The sequence below is a fragment of the Centruroides vittatus genome, unplaced genomic scaffold (genome assembly GCF_030686945.1).
Source record: "Centruroides vittatus isolate TY-2023 unplaced genomic scaffold, ASM3068694v2 contig_975, whole genome shotgun sequence".
NCBI lineage: Eukaryota > Metazoa > Arthropoda > Arachnida > Scorpiones > Buthidae > Centruroides > Centruroides vittatus.
The window spans coordinates 3,242,606-3,267,051 of record NW_027122648.1 but is presented as its reverse complement, the minus strand read 5'-3'; the positions used below and the strand labels follow the sequence as shown (position 1 = coordinate 3,267,051).

General features: G+C 29.0%; 2 protein-coding genes across 6 annotated transcripts in view; one reads left to right on the top strand and one right to left on the bottom strand.

Annotated features, from left to right (window-relative positions):
- The window catches only part of LOC136985710 (inactive dipeptidyl peptidase 10-like), an 82,148-nt gene extending 79,287 nt beyond the window's left edge, over positions 1–2,861 (top strand). For both annotated transcript variants that reach the window (XM_067283046.1, XM_067283047.1), the window contains exons 16-21: positions 71–146; positions 232–426; positions 519–676; positions 744–881; positions 1,549–1,622; positions 1,692–2,861. In XM_067283046.1, coding sequence (XP_067139147.1) covers positions 71–146; positions 232–426; positions 519–676; positions 744–881; positions 1,549–1,622; positions 1,692–1,844 — 794 coding nt within the window. In that variant the 3' untranslated portion in view covers positions 1,845–2,861. The remainder of the gene's footprint in view (positions 1–70; positions 147–231; positions 427–518; positions 677–743; positions 882–1,548; positions 1,623–1,691) is intronic.
- Positions 2,862–4,890: 2,029 nt separating this feature from the next.
- Positions 4,891–18,093, bottom strand: LOC136985646 (uncharacterized). Of its 4 annotated transcripts, none has more exons than XM_067282971.1 (7): positions 17,901–18,093; positions 13,510–13,686; positions 7,901–8,163; positions 7,761–7,824; positions 7,213–7,345; positions 7,016–7,131; positions 4,891–5,510 (listed from the first exon to the last, which is right to left on the bottom strand). In XM_067282971.1, exons 2-7 carry the CDS (start codon positions 13,675–13,677, stop codon positions 5,349–5,351), a joined length of 906 nt encoding a protein of 301 aa, XP_067139072.1. In that variant the 5' UTR covers positions 13,678–13,686; positions 17,901–18,093; the 3' UTR covers positions 4,891–5,348. The 4 variants fall into 4 exon arrangements, with proteins under 4 accessions (XP_067139072.1, XP_067139070.1, XP_067139071.1 ...); XM_067282969.1 differs by lacking the exon at positions 17,901–18,093 and adding an exon at positions 16,242–16,283; XM_067282970.1 differs by lacking the exon at positions 17,901–18,093 and adding an exon at positions 15,968–16,225.
- Between the last annotated feature and the right edge of the window lie 6,353 nt (positions 18,094–24,446).

Below are 24,446 nucleotides of genomic sequence, written 5' to 3'. Positions count from 1 at the left end.
AAAAATTTTCAATAAAAATAGAAAAATAATTTAAAAAATTGCTAACTTACTGATTTATTTTATTTTCTAGAAGCAAATGTACGTTTATTTCTGCCCGCAATTTTGAGAGATGATGAAATCACAAAATATCCAATGGTAGTAAACGTGTGAGTTATTTTAGATTTTAGTGTTTAATGTAAACTTTTTATAAATTTTTTTCAATAAATTTTGACATAAATAAATTTTTTAAAGAGATGGATCACCAGGAAGCCAATTAGTAAATGAAAAATTTAGTATTCATTGGGGAACTTATTTAGCTAGCAAGAAAAATTATATTTATGCTTGGATTGATGGGCGAGGAAGTGGAAACAGAGGAGAAAAAATTCTACATGAAATTTATCGTAGATTAGGTACTGTTGAAGTAGAAGATCAGGTATCTGTTACTAGGTAAAACATCTTAATTTATCATATACAACAGATGAAAATTTAAAATTAAATGATAATGTGTTCATTCTATCAAAATGTGGATATTCAATTAGATATATGAAGAGTGCCTTACCATTTATTGATGAAAAGAGAGTTGCCATATGGGGATGGGCTTATGGTGGATATGCTTCAGCAATGGCATTAGCTTCTGATGATGGAGCATTCTCTTGTGGCATTTCTGTTGCACCTATTACCAGCTGGCTTTATTATGGTGAGATAAGTATCAAATAATATAGTAATGTTTTGATAAAAATTATTTAAACATTAATTTCTTATAGATTCAGTTTATTCTGAAAGATACATGCAGTTTTCTGATCCATCTGATAATTCTATTGGTTATAAAAAAGCTGATTTAATGAAAAAAGCTGCTAATATGAGAAGGAAGAAGTATTTACTTGTTCATGGCACTGCAGATGGTAATTTTATTTAATTTTAAATTAGCTTAAACATATGTTTTAGTTATTATAACAATCTAAATCTGTGGTTTTCATCATGGTTTTTATAACACTCCAGGATGGCTGTTTTGGAGAATTGGATTTTAATTGTGGTTGGCTCAGAGATTTTTATGGGTGAATTGACCTAGATATGATGGATCTTATTCCTTGCCACTTGGCCATCCCCATTATGAGCCTGGCCATACTCATGGCCAGGAATGCATTCTTTATGCCATTCCCATGATGAGTATAGAAAAAGGTCCATAAGGTGGGAAGAGTTAAACACGAAAAGAAAGATTATTCTAGAGTGTTACAGGTTTCTATGGGTATTACATGATTACCTGAAATTTAATAATTTATTTAAGTAAATAGTAAGATATCAGATGTGTCACACATACTAAGATAAGCCAGTTAGAGTGCAAGCTTCAAAAAAAGGGGAGGTTAAAAATTACTGGTCTAAATAAACTTATTAAAAAATTGAAAGATAAAATCAAAGTGAAATCATGTTTTTAATACTTGTATTTGTAATAGGAAACATGTTCTCATTGCCTTACCCTTAACAAACAAACAGCATTTTATTCAAAAATTGATATTGAAAATTAGTTTTATAATCACAAATAATTAATTAATAAATTTTATAAAATTTTAGATAGTGTCCATATTCAGCAATCAATGTTATTGATTAAAGCACTTACAGATGCAGGTGTTATTTTCAGAACTCAGGTAAGATTCTAATCTTTTTATATGTTAATTCAACTAAACAAAATACATTAATGTACCATTTATATATAGATATATCCAGATGAGAAACACAGTTTACATAAAGTAATATTCCACTTATATTGGACTATGGAAGATTTTTTGGAGCAGTGCTTTTCTTCAGATCAGCAAGAACTTGAAATTGGTTTACAGAAAACCAATGCAGTCAAAAGTGATAAGAGATAGCCAAAAAGTGAAGATAACCTTGTAAATATTAGTTAAAGCTGAATAGTAGATAACTTGTTGACTACGATCAATTTCTACAAAGTAAGAGAGACATTCTTATGTTTAATGCATTGAATTATTTCATTACAAACCAAATTAATTCCTGCAAACATTACTAACAAATTTATAAATGTAACCATATCAACTATATTAGTGATAACCTGTAAGATACGACCATTATTCCATGCCGGAGACATACATATATCTTAATTTTTGATACGATTCGATTATTTATACCGAATTGTAAGATAATTTTTTGGTTAGATTTATGTAGAATGAGTTCTTAAGAAAAAAAAACATTTAGTGATCAATCTGTGATATATAAATCAATCCTGTGATTTAAAAAACAAAAAAAAACTAAAAAAAAATAGGTTTTAAGTTTTAGATAATTAATAATAGTTCCTTGATAGTTTAGAATTTTATTAAATATTTTTACTTAATAGATTATTTAAGAATTGTTTTATACAATATACTTTACACAACGCTTAATAGTGATGTGTTGTAAATATCTTGTGAACTTGTATGGTGCATATCATGTAATTATATCTTCTATGGGATCATAAACATTTTCAACATCAATCAAGACGATTTTAAGTTATAATATCTAACTTAAAGAGTCAAAAATTTAAAATTACAGAGAATATAAAATATATATGTATGTATATATATATAACTTTTTAACTATGTTAATCATAAATTATATTTTTAAAAAATATCAATAACAATCTAACAGAACACAATGCTTCAAAATTGCAATGTTTTTTGTTGACTGGCAAACTGCAGTATTATGTTGTAAGGAGAAAAAATATTTAAATGAAAGACTATTTTTATTGAATTTATTGTCATTTACAAAGTAGTATTTTAGTGAAAAATAAATAATAATATGTTGCTTATACCAAAAGTATTTGTTGGCTTTTCTGATTATAAAAATGTCTGTTAGTCTGGAAAAGCGTTTCAAATAAAATTTTTTAATACCAATGTTTAATTAAGTTGTAATTTCTGTTGGTGTATAACTGTCCAGAAGTAAGAAAAATTTGCATTTTTCGATTCCCATTCAGTTATTATGAACAGACTGCTGGATGACAGAAAAGTAAAAGTATTAGTCTGCTGCCCTGAGGGATTCTAATTTGGGTCAAATCTTGAGCAATTTTTATGAGTGATTTGATTCAGTTATGTTAGAATCCTATCTCTCATCACTCAGCTGCCTCACTGTAGGATTAGTATGGCATAGCTTAACTTAAATGGTCTTTGCACCAAATAAACCCTATTAACCAATCAAGCCATTGTGGACTAAAACAATTGTGGAGTTAAAAACAACATATCTCCAAAAAGAGTTAAAGAAACTATTGAAACAAGATTATCATGAATAAACTATCAAAAAATAATTTATATATTACTGAAATATTTTATTCATTAGGTATATAAGTGGGTTTTTAATTAAATTTAAAGTATATGATTTTGTTTTTCTGCTATCAAATTGTTAAATCTGAATTCCCTGATTAGGAATTTACATTAGTTTCTACAGAGGATGTAATTAATTATTGCAGTGCTTTCCAAACTTTTTAGAACAATACAATTTTTAAAATAACAACTAACCCAGGTAACTTTCAAGACCCGCTTAACTTCATTTGACACGAGGAGATATTTAATTATTTTATTACTGCTGTTTTTTGAAATTTATTATTGATTATAATTGAATGTAAAACTGACTGACGTTTTGTAATGATGTGTTCAAAAAGTGGCTTGCTACCCTCAGTTTAGAAACTCTAATCATTATTGTATATATAACTTAGTAGATTAATCATCATTCTTAAAGTTATATTTGATTATTATTAGAATATAAGAGATGGAATACAATCTAGGATTATTTCATAAATTAATGGAAAAAGAAGTACCTGCAACAAATGCTATGATTATCTAATTTTTTTATGATAAGTATTTCAAAGAAAATCTTTATTATAAAAGAAATAGAATAATTCTAGTATTTGATGGCTATTTGATATAAATGGAAATAGAATCAAGATTCTAAAGATATATTCCATTATGTAGTTATAAGAAAAAAGTTTATAATAAACAATATTGGCAATCTCTATTGTTTGTTGTCAGTCAGATGACTAACTACTAAGATATTCTCTTGTTTTTATGAAGAATTGATTTAAATTTGTTCTGTGTTGTTCAAAGCTAGAGCTTATCCTAACAATAATCAATCTTAAACCTTCCTTACTATCAGCAATATTTTATTAAAAACAAATATTTTTGGCCTAGTTTACAGACCTATTTCAGGTACTACACATTCAAATTGAACAGTTTACTGTGTTCCAAAAATTGGAATGTTCTAACATTTAAACTGACTTTTTATTAAAATCAAACAATCTAAATATTCAATTTTTTTTTAACTATTTTTCTGAATTATCATTGAAAATTCATGATGATTCATACTGTACAGATGGTTCTGTATAACAAATCAGACACATATCAAATTCAATACATTCATACTTGGTAATCTCCAGGCCTGCAATTCTTACTATTTCGATGTATGGGCAAGACAACAAAAACCTCAGATTCTACATTTGGATCTTAGGGAGTTTTTTGGGATAGCCAAATGCATGGATGAGTTTATTTCTTACAAGATTTATCCCATTACCTATCAAACCAATCGTAATGAGTAAATTGAAATTAGCTATTTATTGTTTCAAATCATTATATGAACAAATCAATTAACTTTGAATACAGGAAATTTTTATTGCAGAAATGCAGTAAGTATAAAGTTATTATTTCAAAAAATGATATCTCTCAACCATTGGAGGCTCGAGATGTAATGGGATGCCTCCAATCCTATTACAGCACAGATTTATTGCAATGGAAAAATCGAGGCCTTTGTCACAATGTACGGGACCATTGATATCCTCTGTAAAAGTGCAATACAAAATAGAGTTTGTAAGTTTTTGGTATGATTATCGTGATTGCATAATTAAAATATTGAAGTTAAAACCAAAAAGAGAACTGATAAGATCATAATAACTTTATTTATAAACTCTAAATATAACAAATTTATATATTCACCTTAAGATAAAATTCAAAATGCCCTAAATTTATAAATGCTGATTATTTAAAATACAATTTATGTACAAAACTTTGATTATGATATTACATATTTATAAAACTGTAACAGACTAGCTTAAATGCTTTGCAACATGAAATATCTTACTTAAAAGTAAGTACAAAGTAAATCCAATTCTAATTTTTCATGCCAAAAATTTCATTCCATCTGCTTTAATATCTGATGAAATAAAATTTTTATAAATTAATATAATTTAGATTATGATGAAAGGAAAAAATATATATAAATAAATTTCATGAAATTTCTACAGGAAGAAAAAAGCAAACTTTGTACACAATATAAATGATAAACTTTCATTGTATGACTAGAAAATTTACAATAAATGAAAAATGTTTTTTGAACTTTTAAATATAGAAATAGTTTTCGTAATCATTGAAAACTGGTTGGGATGAATGTAATGTTTCTGAATGAATTTCATGCTGTTGCTGTTGATGTTGATGATGATGTAGATGGATTTCGTTTCTTGTTTGTTGCAACGGTTTTTCTTGATAAAAAAGCCAATGGTTCTGTAATAAAAGCAAGAACTTAATGACTTTTGCATGATAAAACAAAGTATTGCAAAACGATTTTCATAAAGACACCAGATATATATAGCCTACTGTTTATATAAGTATTTATTGAAAGAAAAAATATATAAGATGGTTAGTTTTATACTAAGCAGTTTGGTACTTTTATAACAGAAAGAACAGTTTGTTTTATTTCTGTTCTTCACTGTCTGATTCACTTCGTCATTTTTGTGAATGCATTCAACATCTTTCTTGCCAGACTGTCAAATTCAAGCAGATATTTATATAAATGCAACTTATTCCTTTGACTATCCAGGTTACCCAGTGGCGTAGCGTAGTGGGGGCAGCATTTTTTCACAATTAATAATAATAATATCTTATGAAATGAAATGGTTCAAATTTTTACATTTCTGTCGCACCTACGATTCGGACCGATTGAAATGAGCATGGAATTTTTCATTACTTATTCTGTGACGAAACTGGGGAATCCCCTTTCTTTAAATGAATGTATAATAATGACATCTTGCTCATTGTAGCGACTGACAATACCGTCTGTACTGACTTGTAGGGATTCCCCGTATTTTATTTAGGAGGGGCGAAATTTTCCTTCGCCCCGGGCGGCTGACACCCACGCTACGCCACTGAGTTTACTCCAGTAATTTTCTGAATGAAATATATTCCATTAGATCCCAAGCCACCAAATTCATATTATTGATATTTTCCACAAATACACTCGATTCTTTTTAATTTCCAGTTGTCTAATTGGTATAATTGCAAACGAAATTTCCCATCTGAGGCAGCCAAACACTTATTTTTTATCATATTCACTTTTTGCCTTTCTTCTCAGCCCAGCAGTGGCCGAATGGATAAAACCATGAACACTGGTAGTTGATCGCAGGTTCGCGCCTCACCAACGGGTTGTTTTTCGGATTTTCTTCACGTGGCTAACACCTAAATAGGAGATGGTTTCCTATAAAAGTCTTCCACAGAGGTCTCTCTCTTGGCAGATTGCTGACGTGTTGCGTTGCTCATCCTTTCTCTTCCCAACTGTTTAAATTAGTTTGATATTTTTGTAAATGTAACAATTCGAGTATACTATAGTAAGATACATTCTATTCCTAAACTACCAAATTCAAGCAAATATTTTTTTAATGCATCCTACTGATTTATTAAGGACTCCGGTTAAATCTATTATTTTTGCAAATGAAACACGTTTTTTATCTTCAGCTTTCTAAATTATTATATGCAAATTGAGCATATTGTCCTGATACAGAATTTTGTCTATTATTTTAGCCAATCAGCACAATTCTACTCCTAGACGACCATATTCAGACAGTCATTGCAAATGCACCCAACTACTAAAGTTTTGACTATCGGATTTTGTCTAACAGTTTTACATATTTCTTTATTTCATAATGACTCAAATTCTGTACTTAAAAACCGAACACCTGGCAATGTTAACGAAAAAACAAGAAAAAAAGTAAAGTAACACCATTAAATCTTACCCTTTTAATTGGCGTATTATTAGGATTCCTCCTCAACTGAAAGGCGTATTGTCCTGGAAGTGGCCAGTTCTGTTGGATGCGTAGAGGTTGTTCGTTAGCATTTAGTTTTCTTTCGTCTGAAATTAAATTATTATAAACCTTTATTATTTGTAATACATAAGGAACTATATCTGTATAAAATTAAAATAAAAACTTACATTTTCTCATAAAACATAATTCATATAACGAAAATTTCGAAGGCATCTCCGTCGAATTATAACAATGCAACAATAATTGAATCAATTCTTCGGCTGTTGTTCTTTCCGATACCAATAAACTTTTGTACATTGACTAGAATATATAAAAATTTTTACATAAATTATCTAAAAGCACAAAATTAACTAATTTATTTATCTGAAAGCTTATTTTATTTAGAATAGCGCGAAAATAAATTATGAAAAAGCAAGCAGTAAAAGTACTACGTATTATCCTGTTGCTATGGAGGATTCAGGTTAGAGCCAAGAGCAGCTCAGAAATGGCGGCCCTATTCCTTATTACTGTACTTACTTTTCCATTGTGAGCCTGGCCTAACTCACGAAGAGTATTAAAAAAAAGCCACGGTATCAAAGAACGAAAGTAATTTTAAAAAACTATACAAATTATCAAATTTCAAATTACTTTCCAAACCTTACTGGGCATTAAACATTTTATTCCTTATTTTCCTAATTAAATTGTTATTTTTTAATAATTGAATAGTGTAACTTACCCCCGCCATTAGACAACTATCATACACTTTTACTAAACCGCCTCTCTTCATTTGTAATGAAAATCTAAATAAATAATAATAAAATAATTAAATTTAATTATAATTTACTAACAAACATTCGAAATAAATAAAGAACTTACTTTGATTCTCCGTGAGGATGACAACTTTGTAACTTAATAGGACAAGCTTCATCATCTAAGACCATCATTGTTTGTATGGGAATGCCTGTTTTTCTCACCCATACTTCCATTGTAAGGTAAAATAAATTCGGATCTCTATGTTTCATCTTAAATTTTCCGAGCAACATCCGAACTACCTCTTTGCTAGTCGTGTGATATCCTACGGATATTGTTTTGTATTCGATATCCGAGCATAAAACTCGAGCATAGATTTTTAATGGAACCTGAAATTCAAATGTTTAATTAAATTTATTGGACACTTACTAAAGAAAAATTAAGCCTATAACATAGTCTAAAATTAGTGACCTTAAACTAGATTTATAACACTCGAGTTAGAATTACAAGTTATCACTGTTGAAAGAGCTCTGGATGTATAAGGAATCGAGGCATTGTTCCTCAACCCTTCATTCATGCTGGCTGACTGTATTATGTGTCAGGCATACCCATAATGGATAAATTTGAGGTAGGGCATCTCTCCCTATCCCTCATTCATGTTATTTTAACTGCAACATGTGTCGGGTATACTCTGAATTGACAAATCTGAAGTATGATCTAGCTATGTGAAGGTTTCTTGAATCAAGGAAAGAACTTACTTGCTCATAGAACTAAATTAATTTTCGGTGATACAGTATTGTTATAAGTAAAGCTTTTTCTTATTTTACTATTATAAATCAATGATTTAACATAACAGAATGCCGACAGTTCATAGTTATAAATTATGTCCATACTAAAGCTATAAACAATAAATATAGTTCCTGATGACAATAACAAAATTTATAATAATAATTTTATAATTTCCTGAAATGAAACGATCTGTAACTAATGATATGTTTAGTTTCTTAAAATATAAATATAAAATAGCAAAGCATAAAACTGTATCAATGAAACATCTTATTAAAGATTTTTGACATGTTTCTATTTAAAAATTATAAAAATATATAGAAAAATAGCAGGAAAATGATTTTCGAATACAAAGGAAATTTATTTTTATAAAAAATATATAAATATAAGCCGAAATTATTATTAAATTATAGTATTTTTCATAAATATACGCAATTTTCCTGATTATATTTGAAGGCCCTCGCTTTACGACCGCTCCTTTTACAAACTTTGCCTTATGACAAATATAATTTTTATTTTATAAATGTATGAAATAACATATTTAAAACGGTAATTTTTGTTTGTTGTTTATCTACGTTTGGTATTATACAGGTAAAATTGCTATGAACGTAATTTCAGTTTATAATACTGAGCTTATGAGGAAAATACGGCTGGCTTAATTGGTTGTTGAAGACCGTCGTTAAGTCGTATAAATGTAGACAAATTATCATAATTTTAAAATTAAATAAAAATACATTTTTATTAATATTGCTTGAAGCTATAAAAAAATTAATACAAAATTATATAACATTTATTACAAGTTCAACTGTTTAAAATCAACGAATTAGCATTATTTAAATGCTAATTATATAATAAAAATAAATTTTTTTATTATAAAAAACATAAGGAAGTCATTTTAATTTATTAAATAACCATTACTTTTACGTAAATGACACATTTACGACCTTCATCCGTCACTTTCCCAGTCATAAAAGGTCATAAAAGTTGAAAGGTCATCGCTTAACCTTTAAGTAGGATTAAATTCTATGGACAAAAAGCAATAAAATGAAAACAATTTTCCAGAAAAACAAAGTAAAATGTCGAAAATTTAAATAAAATAATAATACTTTTCCATCTTAAATGCCCCATAATTATAGAAATTGTATAAAATTACAAACTTGGCCACAGCTGGAAAAAATATCAATTTATATTTATTTTAATTACTTTTTTAATTTAAAATTTTGAATACTTTATATTTAGATCGTTCACCTCAAATATATTAAGCAAAACTTTTTTTACGTTAAGTTATTTTCATCTGTACTAATTTTAACTGGTAAGTATTACGGAACGTCAAGAAGTATGCATCCTAATTACTGATTGCTGAACCTGAACAAGTTCAACTTTAATCAAATTTAATTATTTTTCAAATCTCTAATTGTTAAACACAGTAGCTTCAGTACCAAAATTCTGACATATTAATAGCGACAGCTGTATTCAGCCGTTGTACTAGTGTACAAAAACATATGGACTACTTCAGAATCCCGTCCTTATAAACAGAATGACAAGGAACAGTCGAACTGGCAATTTAAACAGAACAGAAACGTGCTCTAAGATGTATATGCCGACTTATTTTTCTTTCTTAAACATTGAAATTTTATCTGGCAGCTTCCAGGTGTCAGCCATTTGCATGGATGGAAGATATATACATCACTGACAAAATTGAATTCGATACGAGTAAAAATGTAGTTTATAGTAAGGAATTTTAGAAAATAACTGCCACAGGATAGAAAAAGCTAGAGGAGTGAACTTTTGGCAGGTTTATAGAGCTGTAAAAGTGTCTTCTATATGTATGTATATATATATAGCGACATGTCGGAATGACACGCCGATATGGATTTGAATGTCATACGATGTCACACGATGACAGACAGCAAATAAACAATACAAATCATCCTTCAAGTTTGATAGATAACTGTAAATATATCGAACCGGTATTTAATATTTTATAAAGTTAAATTTTTAAATTAAAATATATATACATATATTGTTTAACAATTAATTTCCGATTTCCGCTTTTGGTCACCAGGTGGTGATTTTATGGCCAACCGGAAATACGTCATTAATTTATTTTTTCCCCAAAATCCCATTATTATAGGAAGAGGCGATGCATAAAAAACGAAATATATATCTCATTTTGGTTTCTATTTATAGACGATTTATAAATATATTAAATATGGAAACAAATATTTGGTTGAATGATATTAAATTATATGTTAGAAGCCGTATACTGTAGAAATATTATAAGGTTTCGTTGTTAAATACGGATTTGTGGGAAGTTAATACAAACGGGAAACGTTTTGAAATGGATCAATAATTTTTTTTTGTAAGAATTAAATTTTTTGTAAAGAAATTCTGCTGAAAATTTTTATATTTTTACTGTATCTTTTTCTTAAAAATTATCTCATTTTTATTGCCTTTTTCTTGATAACATTTAATTTTTATTAATTTTTTTCTTAGGAAATTTTTAATATTTTAATTTTTCTTTCTCTTTTAAATATCCCACTTGAAACTCTTTAACTTTTTTTAAATATATTTATTTAGTACATTATTAAATTACATTAATCAACATTTACCTCACTTATAACGGAGATATATGAGTGAGATGTGTATAAAAGTATAGTATTATATACACCTCACTCATATACCGCTTACATATACATATATATAATATTTCAATTCATATATACTGTACTTCACTTAAACGCCTCACTTAATTGCAAGAGCTTATATAGTTTTTCTATATAAATATAAACTCTTTGTAAAAGTTCTGAAACATTAAAAAAAAAAAAAAAAAATACTAAATGGAAATTTAATATTTTTGATGAATTTTAAAGTAAGGTTAACTAATAATGACGAATTGTAGAAGTTGTCAAAAGGATCTGTCACAGAGAAAACAATGAGATCATTCGAACAAATCTACAATTCGTCATTAATTTAAAGGACGTAATTACTAAATATTGTTATTAAAATTCATTTTGTGTGTATATCTTAATGCATTGTATTTATGGCATAGCGTAATAGCGTACATAACAGTATTTTTTCATCAATGTAATTATATTTTTATCGTTTAGTTTACTGAAAATACGCGTTAAAGGTAGTAATTTGTGAATAAACTTTAATATATCGTATTTACAACGTTGTTTTAGTAATAAAACAGTATACATAACCGCATTTTTTATGTTTCCTTAAAAATAGCATCTTTTGGGGTGTTTTTTAAAATAGATGTACAATAGAAGTTTATAATTTATATATAGTAGAAACCCATACATCATGTCTATAACATTGTTTCAGTAATGAGAGCGTTAAATAACATTTTGTTTCATAAATTTCAATATAAACAGCAATTTTTCAAATAAAAATCTACGGTAGAATACCTAAAATTACATAAAACATAACCGAAATCCTTGCGACACTCATTATGAACATACCAAATTCGAGTATCATCATCATCATCATCTAAATTGCCGTTTATCTTGAAAGGAATGTGCATCATGAAAATTCATTCATACTTATACGAACATTAATGGCATTTAACGTTTAAATATATTAATCAATCAATCTTCTTAACGAGTGTTTTGGAGCTATCCAACGATGACCTTTCACCTTTTAAGTGCAGAGTAGACAATGGGAAATTCGTTCTTAGTATAATTCATATAAGAAATTACTAACTGTTATCAGATAAAGAAAGTTATAATTTAAAAGTTCATTTATGTTTACGTCATGTTAATTAATTAATTTAATTAGTTTTTAACATTGTTTTAATTGTTGATAAGATTAATAATAGCAGAATATCTTTATTTGATAGCTAATTAATTAGCGAGATAATTAATTAATTAATCTAAAAAACTGGAAATAAAAGTTTATTAATTCGTTTATTAAGCGATTATAATTTTAAAATTATTATTCAAAACACGCGTCGTATGCGAATTTTTAAGCTAATTTCAAGCCTAATACATGTTTTATAAGCTCTTTTAAAACTATAAGCTCTATAACTGTAATTTTAGGCCAAATGTAAACTTTTTGGAATTTATATTCTTAATATTACCTCATTAAGTAATAACTAAGTCTAAGACAATGCTTTTAATATGCGGACTTTTAAGTTTTATGCTCCTATTTCAAGAGTTTATAAGGCCAAATTTTGATTTTGAGACTTATTTTTTAAATATCATCATACTTATTAAATTTTTTTAACCCAAAATGCTTTCAATACGCAAATTTTTAAGAGTCATGCTAAATTTATACTTTTGATTTCAATCATTTAAGCTTTCTTTAAAGTTAAATATCTATAATTTTACGTCAAATTTATGTTTTTTAGAACTCTTATTCTTCATAAGAAAAATATAATTCAAGCGAATCACACAATTTTGCGTGAGTGAAACAGGATTTCAAACGAATATGGAGAACGAAGTCAAGAGGTCAAAGCAATAGAGCGACTTTTAAGTAGTCGAATCATGTCTTACACGAATCACTGTTGCAGAACAGAAGATGCAATAAAATCACCAAACACAAAGATTTCTACAAATTATACCCCCTTCTATTTCTATATTTTAAGCTAGTTTTGTGGCATTTTTTATGACAGGAATTGCTCTCTTAAAGGATGAAATGCGGGGTGCTCATTAATGGTTCGATCTTCTATGCTCTATTGTTTACTTCCAATTACAATATTCGAACTTTTCACGTGTAGCAGTTGGTTTGTTAGTGTTTAAAAACGTATCCTTCCGTTCTTTTCTTCATAAATATACCCTCCAGCTTACTTAAACCCACCTGTCATATCAGGAACCACGCGCTGATCGTCAGAGCTTCCTGCTTCACCTGGCTAAACGCCAAAGCAGGTATATTATGCAACTAAAAAACACTATAATCTACAGTTTTAACAGTTACATTTAATCTAATTTTAAGTTTAAACATACCTTTTGAGTGTGAAGATTAGGTTCGTGAAGACTACTGGAACTGCTAGATCTGCTAGAAAGTGGATCTTGAGCACCACTACTGCCCAAACTGGTGACACTAACATTATCACGTCCACTACAACGATACGTAGAGAGGCTCGAAGATGAGGAATGAACGTGTTTCAACATATTATCACACTGTAAAAAAGTAGTATACAAACAGTCAAAAGTTAGATCGGGAGTGGCGGATCTAAACTGTGAACCGTGACGTAAACCTCGCCTCGCGAACTGCAGCCACCCAATGCTGACATTGGTCCAACACGACCTTAGCATATTAGGGGGAGGAGGTTGAACTCATTCAACCATTGGTACAATGGAAAAGTGGGACTATGGAGGTGATCGCACTCTTTCATCCCCGTCCTTGTCAGAGTTAATTTTAAAAGATGCTACACAGGGATAGTGTTTGATTACGTCGCTTACTTTGTTCTTAATTAGTAGTGTTTGAGGGACTTAAATAATATATTTTCTACATAAACACTGCATTAAAATAAACAGAAAACTGCAAAAAAATGACGCAAAAAGTTTACTTGTAACAACATTTTCTACGCTATTTTTTTTTTCTTTTTGATGCATTTAGAGATAAAATACTTAATTAATATTGCTTCGTTTATTAAAAGCACCGCAAAAACCGAATTTTGATATAGAAATATATAGAAAGTAGCTATTTATATAAGTAGCACACTGTATATCCTGTAGTTAGAGGTGTGAAGCAACAGCTGTTTAATGTAGTGGATAGGAAGGGAGGAAGGGAGATACCTGCCCATAAGACATCATCACAACCTTACATACGGGCATCCGGTAAGTACAGCTGCTTTCTCAGCTGTGGGAACAATTGTCGCCCTTTAAAAGCAGCATCCTGTTTGGTCCAGGGACCGTCTTACCAGTTGAATGAAGGGAGAGAGTGTAATGTGTCTAGGCCAAGAGAACACCGACAACAGCTTGAGCAAAACAATATAACAGACAAGTGACAACAAAATTATCGTCTCTAGACAGATACGAGTATATATAATAATTATAAAGAAGAATCGAATTCTATCGAGTTTTTTAATACACTTCTTAATAATATATTCGTCACATATACAATAAAATTGGTGCTTTGTTCATTTTTAATACAGTATAAAGCATCATGATAAATTTAAAGCGTAAATTTGAGTTTTTAGAATACTGAATTTATTTAAAAAGCATTAAAATTTTATATATTTTATATTTTATAATTACATTTTAAAAACGTATTTACATTATTTAAATTCATTATAGCGCTGCAAAAGTCAAGGAATGCGCTATACAAAGGTTTATGTTTATCAACGCAAACATGCAATCTTAGAGATTCATGCGTGCTCAATCAACCCCTAATTAAACTATAGAGTAATTGTTGGGCCCCCTAAATTGTCTAGGTTCTTCGAGTTACTAGTTTTGAATCGAAGAATATACAAGCAGACGTGCAAGTTCTAGAAATTGTAGACTGAACATTGCTTATTGACAAAATATTTGTTAATTTTATAAAAATATAATTTTTAATTAAATTTATAATGTGTTTCATCATCAAATATATTCAAATTTTATGAATGTTTTAAGTAAAATTTACTCTTTCTGAATATATTACTAGTGTTATTGACTAAAATTAATTTTTATATGCAATATTTTATATATTTTCTTTTAAAAATAAATAAATTTTAAAATATGTAAGTTAAAACATAAACAAAAGTAAAAAAAAAAAAAAAACATAAAAGCCATGGGCTTGCTTCTCATTCGTAAGAACGAAACTACAACCAGACTGTCGAGAGCTTATATGGGGCCCAGGGTAGAGCGGTTTAACCTTTTGTTCTTTGAACAAATAAAAATATGCATATTGTTTCCTTATTAATAAAAAGCAGATTTTATTTTATTTTTCTTAATAAAAACAATGCCAATTTTATGGCACCAGGAATTACTATAGGCCCGAGTATTCTTCGGGCCCGGAGAAAAAATCCCATCATTCTCTCGACGGCCTCTTCCACGATTCTTATAATACAGGCTTACTAACAGCTATAATTGAAATATTTATGCATAACTGATATAATTTTATAACAAAATTGTTTAGTATATATTTTTAAAAAATCAAAATTTAAAAATAAGCATTTCATAAATATCTAAAAATAAGACACGCGTTTTCCTTTTATATGCCACGAAAACGATTTTAAAAGAATTGTAGCAATTTAATTCAATAAAGTAAAAATGTAGAATATATCGAATGTGGTCCTACCACTTTATGAATCAGATCAAGCATGCAGCATTTCAATTAAGCAATCTAAGAAGACATTTAAAGCATGCCTTCTACATTGAATAAAAGGCACGCATGGGTTCGTTCCTATTGTAATTCGTAACATAATGCAAAATACTCTCACCTCTATATAAAAAGTACATTGGCCTATCGACTCACCTTCTAAAAAACATTCGAATTTGGGCATGGAACAACTAAAAACAGAGCTCGTGAACTCCCTCCTTGATGCTCCTTTGTGCCTGAAGCAACGTGATGGACGAGTGCAGATCCATCGAGCGGAAATGATCTTTAATTAACCGCCATTTTTTTTTACGTATTCCCTATTTTACTTGTGTGAGGGTGTTGTTTATTAAAGAGGTTTGACAAGTAGAATCGTTACTCTACAAAAAAAAAAAAAACTCCGCAACGTTATGTGGTTTAGTGGTAGACCTACTTTTTGAACCACCATTTAGCATCCTGTCTCTCAGGTTTGTTCTGTGGGAAAGGAAAGAAATCAAGGTTATTTATACGAAAGTGATGTTACGATTCGTTAGGGAGGGGTGTAAAAATTGTTCACGTGCCAATTTTTGTAGAGATTGTTACGAAATTTATCGTGAGAATTAGTTTAAATTGATAAATTGCTTGAGGAATTTCGTGTCTTGCTCTTCTTTTATAAATTGACACGACACGGTGGCACCCATTTCATATTCTTATAAATGGTCAATATTACATCGCTTTGTTGAACTTCTTATTAAATTTAATAAATTATCGTCATTGTTATAAAGTTCTTTTTCCTTTACTTTTATTCTATTTTAGGCAGAACAATTTTTCTAATGATAAAATAAGTATAAGTATTTGATATATTGTTAAAGTAAGAGGGAAGTTTAAAATAGCTTTTTTGATGAATTATTCCTGTAAATAGTAATATCAGTCATATCTATAATGGTTAAGTTGAGTGTTAAACAATTTTATGTATTGTTATTTTATTTAAATCGGATATGAATGTTATTAATGACAATAAAATTCAGATTTTACGAACATTTAATGAAAAATTTGCATGTATTTTAACTGTTTTTAATACCTGCATACATGATGACTGCGTGATTTACAATGCATAAAAGACAAAGAATATGTTTCGCATCACGTAAACACCACTTAAAATAACACTTTATTTTGCATACAATATAAATAATATGCAGGGCCGTCGAGAGCTTGTATAGAGCGTGCCCGTCTTGTTCCCCCTTTTCTTTTGGAATTAATGAAATACGTAAATTTTTTTAATCAAGAAAAGACTTTAACCAAAGTTAACACTAATTTATAAGAATAGGAACCACTATGGGCCCGTAATTTTTCTCTGGGCTCGGAAGAAAAGTCTCCAGCTTCCCCCCTCGATGGCCTTGATAATATATATGTACAGGATGTCTATTAAAAGTCAAGTATGCGAAACTTTATACAGGGTGGCCCAAAAAATCTCAGTTCACCGAGATTTAAAAAAGTCGGTTAACTTGATTAATTAACTGACTTTTGTATCTATAATAACATGTATGCATATTATTGTGTAGGCCTATATAAGCTACTGTATATACAGTATAAATACAGTAAAATAAGTAAACGAACTGATGCTACAATCCTTACACAATAAACAAAACATGTGCTTAAATATTACGGCGTGAAGCATATTCCTCATCTTTTTTGTACTGTCAATCGCATACATTATTTAATATGCCGATATAATATGCAAAACACATAAAATGCGTATAAATAAATTAATTTTCGTTGGAACTGTTTGAAAAATTAATACGTAACCGTTGAATTCTATTTGCAATCCATTGTCATTAACAAGATTTGCATCACAATTAAATTACGTAACAATGGAAAGAAGTGTAAAATACTATTCTAGAATGTCAAAGCTGCATACAAGGACACTACTCAAATTTATAGGTTAAAATCTGTTTTAAAGTTTAAAAAAAACACTAAAATAAATAAATAAAAAAAATAAAATAAAATATTAATATTTATATTATGATCTCTAATGTATTTTTAATCTTTTTTAAAAAAATTGATGATTCCAGACGTCAGATAAAGAAAATTAACTGTTTAAAATATGAAATACCTTATTAATTATTTCTGTTTTGGTTTTAAATATTTAAATAAATGTCTGATTTTTGGGTCACGTGATTGCCTTCCCACACGTCAGACTCCCAACGGTTAGGAAAATATAGCCCAAAGGCCAATAAATCGGAACCGTTGTTGACCTTGCAAGGATAACCGGACAGAGACTTGTGAAAAGAAAACGACTTTCTCGTGCGAAAACTTCGGTGTCTTTCCGCTCACGTGACTCGCGTCGACGTCGTGCGCGCGAGGGAGTCTACCTGGTTTTTTAAAAAAGATTCTGTAGGGAGTAGATGCGCCGTTTCCACGTTCCACCCTTCTTTTTAACTAAGGGTGATGTCTCGGTTGCATTTTGATTTCTCTACGGTTTTAAGGCTAACTGGAACGGGTCAAAAATGACGTCATTTTAACCATTATTCTCGTCGATAATCACCGGTTCGAGAAGATAAGAATACATTTTTCAATTTTGTAAACACTTTTTATATCCTTTTAACTCAAAATGAAAGGTTTAAAGGTGTGCAAGGATTATATACATTTGTAGTAGATTTAATTCTTGTTGATAGAGATTAATTTGTTAGAAGTAGGTGTAATGAAAGACACGTTACCAACGGTATTAAATTAATGTAAAATAATCAACTAGAAATATAAAAAAGATAATTAAAACTTATTAATTAATAACACAAATATAGTAAAGTAGAAGATATTGCTTTTTAATGAAAAATTATTAATCAGCTGAAAATAATAGTACAGTTATTTTCAATTGATTAATTTATAGTACCATATATTGTTGATTATTATATAGTATTATATAATAGTATATAAAAATAATACTAGATAAAAAATATTAATTGCTTAAAATAACAATGTACAAGGTAGACCTACTATTTACTAGATGAAAAGTATTAATTGAAAGTAATGAAACAGAAGTTCTGTTTACAAATTGCAAATTAGATGATACTCTTCACTTGCTTAAACTGTGGAGTTCAAAAAGTAAAAACAATACCTACAAAGTATTGATTAATCTGAAAATAATAAAAAAAAACACTGTTTACTGGCAAAAAAACTTATTAATTAGTTACAAATAAAACAAAGAACAACTGAAGTACAAAAATAAGCTGAAAATAGTAAATGAGATGGTACTGTTTATTAACTGGAAAATATTAATTAACTGAAAATAGGAAAATAGAAGAGGAGATTTACTAACAGAAAAGTATTTACTGTATTAATTGCAAGCGAGATGAACTGAAAGATAGTATTTACTAGCTCAAAGTTAATAATTAACCAATAGATACTGATAACAAAAGAATAAAAGTATTAATTAACGAAAAATTAGCACGTGCTGATAAAGCCGTTAATTATTTAAAAAATTAAAAAATAAAAGTTAATAATTGTTAAATAAAGCATTTATTAGGTGATAATAGTGAATCAGTATATAAGAATTTACTATTAAGCAGTTACGAATCCTCAACATATCCAGTATAACAAATAGTATGTTTGTTATACTGATAAGCTGAGTTATTACTTTACAAACATTAGTAACTTCGACAAATAGAACAGTATCAAGCACAGTAAAATAGTAAAAAAAGAAACAAATAAATAGATAACAGCAAACAGTAAATTAAATAGTGTTAAAATAATAAAACAGTAGAAAGAAAAATACATAGTAATTTTAACGGTGTATAAAATAATAGAACAATAAAATAAAATAGTAACTTTAACAATTAGTGTATAAAATAATAAAAACAAAATAGTATTTTTAAAAAAACAGTATATGAAGACACTATTTTTTCACACTTGTCAATTATATAAAAACATTTTTACAACTCAGGAAGTACACAATAAAGAAAATATTATTCTTGCTAATAAAAATTACAGCAATTTTGAATAATTATAACTCAATAAAAGGGAATAAATCTCCCAAATAACTTAACCCAATTGTGTATTTCGGAATCACGGTTTGATGATTTTCGCTTCTTTTACAACTTGCAACTACAAAACTCTTATATTTAAGTACAAGGGGGAGTGAATTAGAAGTTTGGAAAAGTTATATTGTTTATATTATCACGCCATTTGGCGTGGAACTCCCATCAAAACATCCGGTTAAAAGGAGAAGACGAAAGCTTTGTACACGAATTGCGTGTCTGTTGCAAGTAATAATAATCGAAGATGAGACGATATTGCTCTCTCTTGGGTCAGGAATAACACAGCGGACAATACCTCATTGTTGAAGAAGAACGATATTTTTCTAAAACAAATGCCTTATGGCTTTTGTTTATGGTGTAAGGAAATGTATTGTCAATTACAAAAAAAGTAAAGGATGTCATTAACACGAATATCCTTCTATTTAGTAATATTATCGATACGAAGAATTAATTAATTACTTTTTGTTTATTCTGTAAAACTGTTTCTCAACCGCACGCCGAAACTTGTGGCAAAACAAAGATTTTCCAACTCGTGGCGATCGCGAACTATCGACTGGAGAACTGTGTGTGTGTGTGTTCTGGCACTATTCCTTTATTCTGTAATAGTGTTTCTCAGCCATACCTTCACAGAGCGTTAGAAAATGATATTTTCCTACATTATGCGGATCGCGTGCTACTGGTTGGGAGAGCGTAGTGTAGGCTACATTCTAACCAGTTCTCTGTTCAAACCACATAGCCTAAATTGATAGCACTAAAATAGAGCTAATTATCTAACTTCTCTAACGATAAAAGTGTTAGATTTTTGCTTAAAATTCAACTAATAATTGTGTTTGTAATTGCTTTCCCATGATTTTTCTTCATTGTTAACTGCACTTAAACAAAAATTATAAGTGCAGAATGAATTTACTAATAAGATTTTTTAAATAATTGAAGTAAAATAATTTGTTATAGATTATTAAAAATAGCATTCCACAATAATTTTGAAATAATTTTCCACGTTCGATTGGGTTCAATGCATTAATAGTAATTAACAATAATAACAAATGATAGATTTTATATATAGTTCTAAGTTTTAGGATTTCAAATTTTTATTTATTTTTTAATAAAAGAAAAATTACTTTTAAAAAGTATCTTGAAGAATTTAAATTAGGCCGTATTTGCTAAAATATAGCCTAAATCATAGGAATAGCAAGAAAATAAATTGTTAATCAATTTAAAAAATACACAATATAAGAATTTCTGATATTAAACAATGATAGAAATTTCAGATATAAATGTAAAAATTCAAAATTATTAGACAAAATCATACAGATTTATTCCTTAATATAACTCCTTTTAAATTTATGGAGGCCTGATAAAGTGGACATTTAGGCTAATTGTTCTTTATTCTTTGTGATATTTCGTGCAGGAATACGTCTTCACGATGCTCAAGCTTCACGATTGAAAGTAATGTAATTTATTCATTAATGTTGCTCAACTTACAGAAGTGCTATTTAATCTAATAATATTATAAATTATTCGAATAAATAGCATTATTAGACCTACATATGTTTAGCATCGTCTATCGACGATAAGCATAATTAACGTGCTCTTTTTCTCATTAATGATGCTCAATAGAAATGCCAGTTGACCATTAATAATGAAACTCCACATCAATATTGTGTTGCTCGTTTGTCAGGAGTGAAGCAAAATCTGTTATAACGATATTATTTGTTCGTCAGTAATGAAGTTCAACATCTAAGACGGTCTTACTTATTTATCGATTGCCTTATCTACATACAGCAACCTCGCCAGTGCACAGAGAAATTCAGTGCTGATTTATTTACCTATTCTGTCGCTTTAAACAATGCTTTAGTTTTACATTGCATTAAAAATTACTCCCTAAACGATATGAAAATATTTTATAATTATCATTAATTTATTAGTTAAGTTAAGCTGTTTAAGTTGAAAGTTTTGTAATGTTTACATGAAACTTATATTTTGACATTTAATACATTTATAGTGTTAGGTGGTACTTGTTTACATAGGTTGCATTATGTTTCAAGGCAGTTAATTAATCAAACACCCACAAAATGGGAATGTCGACAGTTCTTTGTGTTGACTTAAAATGAGGATAATCGAATCGTTATGCATTAAGTGCAAAATTTTTATAATTACGTGAAGAATATCCGTTTCTAAGTCGAAGGAACAGTCGCTAAAAGCGTCATCTGGTGAACAAAATTAAAACTTTAACATGTTAACTGTAATGTTTATTATAAATTTATAATGTTTCGTGAATAATTTTACGCACTTTACACATACTTTTTACACCACAAATCCTTTTTAAAATATATTATTTATAATTAAATTTAAATCGAAAATTAAAAATAGAAAGTAATATTTTAACTGTTATCTGAAGACGTTATGTTTTCAAATAAGGTTGGTTGTACACTATTATATGACAAAAACATTTTCGTTATAAGCCTGGTAAGAATAGAAGTAATGAACTTCTAATATTAATCACTTGTTTGGCGAATGAATTGAAAAAGGTGAAGGGATGAGGACACATTTACGTACAATACATTACAAAATATACAATATTTATAATGTATAATATACATAAATTTACTTTAAATTTTAACATATTTTTATTTAAAAAGTTTATCTCTTTACATGTTTGCTGGCTAAAGTCATGTTTCCTGTGAAACAAGGATGTTCGACAGAGAAACAAATTAAAGAGGAATAAAAAATTTCTTTAGCAATAAATGAGGCTCATATTGGATTAAGAAGTTTAATACTCATATATTTATTATAGATTCACAATGAAAATGTTTCTTAGCGATTACAAATTTAAATCGTTTTATTGTAAAAAATTCTGTTTAAAAGTTGTAAATAATTTAGATAATAACTGAATAAGTTTTATAATCTGAAAATTCTATTTAAATACACAGGGTATTACAAATAAAGTGAACAAGTCTCATAACTTCGGAATGACTAAAGATAGGAGGATCAGACTAATTATGGCTAAACAACGTGCCCAAAAGTTGGCGAGTTATGCTTAGATGTTACCATTTATTGTGATCGTACTGACCACAATCTATGGTGACATGCTCATGGCTACAGTATGGTTAATATGATCAGCTTTAACAGCACAGAGCTGTAAACATGCATGCTAACGATAGTTGTGTTTGTTTACATGCTTGCTTACCTGCCTTTCCGACATGTAGGTTACTCGACAACGGTGCGAGTTATCAAAAATTACCAATTTATCCTAGAATAAACGTTGTTTAGATTTTCACGTACCTTCCAATGACACTATTTTTGATACACCACGTACCATTGAGATATGGTGTCCTTTCGGGGCGAGAAAACTCCAAAAGGACATCATATCTCAGGGGTTTCCTAGACTCGCCGACTTTAGGCCATGTATAATTTCCTTGCATTTTGTTTGACCATAATTAGTCCTATCCGCCTATCTTTTGTCATTCCCAAATTATGATTCACTGGTTCACTTTATTTGTAACCACCCTGTATATGTTTGTATGCATATAAAAATTATTATTAAAACTAGACATTAGAAACTCTTACGATATATCCTGTGTATAATTGTATAAATTCTACCTTAATTCTTTATTATGTAAAAATGATTTGCAATAATTAATTATAAATATACTATGTAAAGGATATATTTTACAATAAAAATTAATTAATAGTCAAAATAATATATAATTAAACATTTCAAAGTTCATCAAATAATTATTATTTTTGCAAACAATTCTACACAAAAATATTATTATTATGTTGGGTTAAGTTAGATATACTCGGTTAACACCGGTGGCTAAGTACTATGCCGGACCAAAGTCAAGGCATAGTAACCAAAACAGAAATTAAAGAAGTGTATCAGTGTGTGTGTCTGTATTCAGGAATTTTCTCACAATATGACATGTATTCAATATAGTGGCCTTCTGTAGAGTGATGTATGTGTTTCTATTCAATTCTAATGTGCCCAGGCTTTTGTGTAGTGTGTGTGGTATGACACCTGTAGAGGAGAGAACTACAGGTACAATAAGCACCCTATCCATCCTCCACAGATGCCTTATTTCCTGGGCGAGTTCTGTGTACTTGCTAATTTTTTCCAGTGCATGCGTTTTGTATATTGTGAGTGTTTGGAATGGATATGTCTATAATGTATGTGATTTTATTGTGTTTGTCAATGAGTGTGATGTCTGGTCTGTTGTGGTAAATTGTTTTATCTGTGATTATGGCTCTGTCGTAGTACATTTTGTGCGTGTTGTTTTCCAATACTGTCTGTGGAATGTATTTGTAGTATGGTTCGTGGATGTCTACTAATTTGTGTTTCTTTGCAAGCTCTTGGTGTATTATATTTGCTACTTGGTTATGTCTGTGTAAATAATCTGTCTGTGCCAAGAGCTTGCAACCAGAGGTGATGTGTTGTATAGTTTCTGGCATGATGTGACATTTTCTGCATGTGTCATTTGTGAGTGTTGCATCTTTGAGTATGTGTTTTCTGTAGTTTTTAGTATTTATGACCTGATCCTGTATGGCAATCATGAATCCTTCCGTCTCCCCAAAGAGGCATCCCCGAGCTAACCAGCTGTTTGACGCAGTTTTGTCAACAAAATCCT